The sequence below is a fragment of the Dendroctonus ponderosae genome, unplaced genomic scaffold (genome assembly GCF_020466585.1).
Source record: "Dendroctonus ponderosae isolate FM_Combo_2020 unplaced genomic scaffold, Dpon_F_20191213v2 Dpon_F_20191213_4, whole genome shotgun sequence".
Classification (NCBI taxonomy): Eukaryota; Metazoa; Arthropoda; class Insecta; order Coleoptera; family Curculionidae; genus Dendroctonus; species Dendroctonus ponderosae.
This window is the reverse complement of record NW_026018611.1, coordinates 7,370,363-7,376,362: the sequence shown is the minus strand read 5'-3', so window position 1 is coordinate 7,376,362 and position 6,000 is coordinate 7,370,363. Positions and strand designations below refer to the sequence as shown.

The window sequence follows — 6,000 nt, the reverse complement described above, 5'->3', positions numbered from 1 at the left end:
AACGATAGCAGAAAATAGCTATCGAAACGTCAAGGTAATTTTTCAAATTAATTTCTCTACTAATTGGAATTTTCTCTTACAGCTTGAGCCTAAGTTTGTCGCAGGATACCCTCTAGGTGATAGTTCTTGATTAGTTTTTGATAAATAATTCGTTCTTATTGCGAAATAGGAGCACTATTTATCAATCTGTAATAAAAGACGTGAGAAAATTCTGTCTTTTTTAAAGACAAAAATTTTTGAGGCAAAATACCCAAAAAGAAGTTTGTAAAAAATGAATCCCCCTCAACAATATAGAATTTATCTACTACCTAACTGTTCTTTCTTGTAAACACCTTTATTTTATTAAAAATCAAATCTAGAATATTAACTATTAATCAGAACATTTCTACAGTTTTTACACATCATCATTATTACAAGTCACGTTGTGAGAGGGTAAAATCAAAGTTTAAATTGCTAACAAAATATATAATAGCCTAAAAATATATGGGAACACCCTGTGTATTTTAGGAATTCCGTGTTGATATCCGCCGAATATTTATATATGATATTTTGTTTGCACATCTGTTAGGTTTAATGCAATACTTGTGGATATAGGCGGCTATTTTTAAAGATGAGTTAGTGCACCTTTATTCGTGATTTCGGCAAATCAATGGACAGTCCAAAATTAAATCGGGGGGATTCTAGAAAAAAATCAAAAGTCGCGTATAAAATTTCAGTTGTATGGAATGTAGTTTATATTCAAATTTTGTTTATATGGCACTGGTTTTGAAAAATCTCTGAATATTTATCAATTATATTCATTTTGATACAACAACTAGGTCTAGTATCAAAAACATTGTTTCTATGTGCTATTTAAAAGTTAGGAGTAAATCGCAAGCGATTATCGAAGTTTCTAATACTAGGAATGACTCTCTAAGTAAACTAAATGTTGAGATGTTCTCTGATAGTAGCAGTAGTAGAACATAATCTAGCACTGTTAGATCTCGCGATTTTTTTCGAAAATCGGCATCTAGCAAAAAAACCTGTAACTAGTGAAGTGCACATTGAATGAGACTAAAATCTGCAAATCTAGTGATTTCGCGATTTTAAAAATGTTGTGTGGTCAGTGCTCGGAAGAAAACGCCGACATCATTGTTGACCTTTTAGCTAAAGTTGGAAGTACTTGCACTTACTGTTATGAGGTAAGTCGTTATTACTGGCCATATACTACCAAAACATCATTGTTGTTAATGTGCGTCAGAAGCGTACAAAATCTATTAATATTCCACACCATCATTTATTTATATATCAAGGGCAATTCATGTTTATTTGTGAGGCATAAGGATACGAACTTTTACTTAATTGTTTAACGAATTAAAATTAATTCGATTTAGAGCAGGAACAAGTGAGTTATTCACTAAAACACTTATTGTGTTCGCTTTTGTTGAATTGTCTCCCACATTCCTGGCGTGTAGTTTTTGAAGAGGAACGGTTTTCTTGGTAATTGATGTTGTATCTGTGAGTTGAAACGTTTTTTCAATCACGTTCTTAATAAATAGTATTATTTCTGAGAATGTCTTAAACTTTGATAGCATGAGGAATTTCCAAGTGAAAATTTGACTTTGGGCCAGATTTTAAAGACCGTTAACAGCATCCCAATCGAAAACTCAGACGTGGGATCAATACTTTTCTAGTCCCTCATGAGGTGGCAACTGACAAATTAATGATCTATTTCTTAATAATAACGAACTTTTAATGAATATTGGTCTTGCAGTTTTTTTTATGTCCAGAACTGACTGGTTACACTCGATTATTACACATTTTTTACATTACATTATCACACATTTTTTCTTTAATAATTTTATTTCTCTGTCTAGTTTGGACATTCTTAAATCTATATGGGTTTCTCTTTAATTTTCGGACTAACAAAGAATGTTTTCAAACACTGAATAGAAGCAATTACTTCCCTATCTAGTGGAAAATGTCTGCTATTTTTACGGCTCACAAAATTCTGCAGATGTTAACAGGAATAAATACATAAAATTTAAGCAAGCCAGTTTAATATACAGCGAGAAGTATTTTTTTATTTTAGTGATGAGGAGGTAACTTTGAGTGTTTTTATGAATATGTATTGTTCTTTCACCAAAGATAAGAACTTACAACTAACTAACTTACAAATCTTTAACGAAAAATCAGTATATTGTATTTCTTAGTATAAATTATAATTCAGTATAAACACAAATTTTCATTTTGAATGAAATAAAACATGTTTAGTCTCATTACAGAACACCTAAGTTCTGACTGAGTTCAACTATACATAAATAACAAATCAATCGAAGAGAAATGTTTCCGACAATCAAATTAAAATTATTTCCCCTTGCCTTCATTATTCTAGTTTGTGTCCATCTACAAAACAAACGTACTGTCTGAAAATGTTCCTAATGGTTCTAATCTAATATCAGTTTCGTTCACCCTGTCTGAAATGGCACTCCTCAAGCCTATCGATTATTTTCTTTAATAAGATGCATGTAAACACTAGCGTGGCTAGAATTTAATGCCTGTTTCAGGGATAGGTAGAAGCATTAAAAAATTACTTTTTCTGTGTAATCAATTTTTTATTCAAACCATCAGTTTTCTAATTAACAACTGACATCATTTCCATCATAAATAATTCAGTGTAGTAACTTTTGTTTTTATTTCTACCATCGCTTTTGCCCATTCCTAGCTAACAGCCCAATTAAGCAAAATTAATTACATAATATTTTATAGATAAGTTCTATATTGTTGAGGAGGATTCATTTTTTTACAAACTTCTTGTGTGCTTGCGAAATAGGAGCACTATTTATCAATCTGTAATAGAAGACGTGAGGAAATTCTGTCTTTTTTAAAGACAAAAATTTTTGAGGCGAAATACCCAACAAGAAGTTTGTAAAATAATATTTTATATTGTAATTTGTTCGCTTATTTTCTTGAATGCTTCCAAATATTCTCATGTAATTTTCTTACAACTTCCACATAACAGTTAGTTGATTTGGGAATGTATTCGATCTAGACATAGACAAACGATTGTCCTTAACATACTTGAGATTTTTCGTTAGATAATTTTTTCCATAAATTCACTGATAGTAATTGTAGGTTGTAGAAAATATAGAGCAACATGAGTACCTGCAGGTCATTCCAACGCAATGTTAGAAGTATTAGCTTCAATTAATTATACGATTATTTTGAAATAATTGCATTATGACGAGGTGTTTTATGGGCTTCGCACTTTGTATGTTTCTCTCGGGACGTTCGATAAATGAAAGCCCGCAATCTTTTTCGGATTATTTATTAGATAGTTGCAACTACTCTATTCAAATTTGTAATATTTTGAAATATTTTAAATCATTGACGCTTTGTTGCAGTTATTACTGTTTTATTTGCAACGGCATCAGGAAGGGCAAACTAATTTCGCTAAAAATGATAGTGTAGTTTCTCATGGTAAATTAAAACAATTAACTTAAAATGCTGAATTATGATTAAAGTTGAAAAAAATTATTTAATTAATTTTCCTTCAGAATCATCTCACTTTCTCTAGCACTAACAATGTGCGAGGAAAAAATCATTTAAATATGTTGATCTCAACCAGCGAATAATTGACCATTTATCTTTACGAGCTTTGTTTAAAGTAGAAATTTTAAGAAAGCCAATTAAGAAGAAAAAGTAATCGCTCCTAATAAAATGTTTGCCATTAGACTATATTAATTAATGCAGTGGGAATCTTTGCTAAGCTTGAATTGCTCATTCAGAAAATATCATGATATATGCAGAACAATTCGACGACGTTGAGAATACCTTATAATCCTTACATCATAATAAAGACTTTGTGAATGTAATTTGCTGTTTGGCAAATGCAAAATGTTTTGTTGGTATGTTAATAGTGGCATGGAAGTTATTTTTAACCGGATGCAATTTTTCAACTATTTGCGTAACGTGTATAATCAAGAATGCATATGTTCAATTGTTGATGGAAAACTAATATTTCCAACATCGGACCTGGATATTGGGCAGACAATACAAAATGTTCCCTTTGTATATAAAATGTAGTGGATCAGATCAACTTCAGCGATAAAATAGATTAAAAAATTAAGAAACCCTGAGTATCCACCATACAATTCATCCAACGGATTTGCATTGGATAAGAATTACTTAAAGATCACGGGAGTGATGAAGTGGGAGAATAACATTATGAAACACGTAATTCACACAACTGTATCAAGTAAGTATTTTTGCCTAATGAGACAAACTATGCACTTCCGCTTACTAATCCTCAACTAGAGTTTGGAAAAAAAAACTTTATGTTTTATAAAACGAAGTAGAAATGCAATTTGGTTTTATTTTGGTAATTAAACCAAAAGTTTACTTAGCAACAAGGGCTGATTGGTCAATGGCCCTACCAAGAAAAATAACAGTATAAGTGTAACACAACAAAGTGGAATCTGGCTCATTATTGCCTAGAGATGAGAAAATTTCCAGAAGTTCGAGCTCGGAATGAAACTTTTCTGCGAGGTTTGTATTTTATTTACAATTATTATAATTATTGTTTAAACAAAGAACTCAATAAAGGATATTGGGCTTTATTAGGGAGCGTGATGTTAGTTGATGAAAGGTGCTTATTTAGGGGGTTTATCGGTCAATAGATAGTAAGTAGTAGAAATAAAAACTCTATTTTTGTTGGGTCAACGTTTCGGCTGTACTTAAGCTATCTTAAGGGCTCTAAATGGGAAAACAGAGTGGCTTCAGTAGCAAATATAGTAAAAATATACTAAAAAAAATAGCCGTCAATAAAAGGTATTCGCTTAGTCGTAGCTAATATTAAATAAAGACATGAATTTAGTCGGCAGTTAATGACCAAATCAGAAATCATGCAAGAATTAAAGTCATTATGCCATCGACAATATAAATTGATTCATTTAGCCATTAACATAAAAAAGCCGAAAAACTATATAAAATATAATGAAGAAAGAGCAAAGCTAGTGAATTAACAGTGAATTTAATCACATAGTTAACAATGACATAAAATGATTTAAAAGATACCTAATCACAAATTAGGTCTCTTACCATTAGCCATGTTTTTTAGATTACTTTCGCCCTTTGTATCTGTATATTTTTATACTCGTATGCGGACTTTTTAACGGACGGAAGTTTTAACTTTTTTTCTAAGTTAAGCAGTTTACGCAATATGTGATAATTAAAAAAGTGTTGATTTTTTGTCTTTTCAGGACATTTCAGGAACCAAGTCGGGTACCTAAAGTTTGAAAACGGTAATGAATAGACAATCGAGTTCTGTCCAATTTTGCCCATTTAAAGGATTCTCTATCTTTAAAAGTGTAGAAGTTACCCATACAAAGATTCAGAAAATGGCCACCTGTATATGGTAGGAAATAAATAACCGTAAACTTATTTCTATTTATATGTTTTTTATGGTAAATTTATTTACAGTTATTTTTGCCTACTATTTTTCAAAATGTAGCACCTATTTTTGTACACGAAGAATTAACGAGGCCAAAGAAAATTATTTACCAATATAACAAGAATGATGAATAACGAGTTTATTGATCGGCTTTGATATTGTCAAGCGGTAAATGGCACTATAAGTAAACAAATATACTATAAGTAAACAAAAACCACGTGCTTTCGGTGTCCACCGCCATGTGTAAATAAATTTTATAAAAAAAATTAATTTTTTCACAAAAATTGAGAGGTCCGATCTTCATTACAAAAAAACAGCCCGTTGAATTTGAATTAAATTTAGACATTACGTCTAGGGCTCACTGCATACCAAATTATAATTAAATTTTGCAATTCAGAAATATTTCAAGAGAAGAAGTCAAAAGTTATATTTATATATTTGGGTTGTTGAAGCGACGTTTTAGAATTATTTTCAATAAACCTTAGTAAAAACTTAACATTTCAAGCCATTTTAAGACTTAAAAAGTAAGTGAAAGTCAAAGTATAAAAGAAACATTTTAAAGTAAGATA

The 6,000-nt window shown here is 30.6% G+C and overlaps 1 protein-coding gene across 1 annotated transcript in view; it reads left to right on the top strand.

Annotated features, from left to right (window-relative positions):
• Positions 1 to 872: 872 nt before the first annotated feature.
• Positions 873 to 6,000, top strand: part of LOC125504238 — a 67,426-nt gene continuing 62,298 nt past the window's right edge. Inside the window, exon 1 of the mRNA XM_048665932.1 lies at positions 873 to 1,181. Within this exon, the coding sequence (XP_048521889.1) occupies positions 1,092 to 1,181 (90 nt within the window). The 5' untranslated portion in view covers positions 873 to 1,091. The remainder of the gene's footprint in view (positions 1,182 to 6,000) is intronic.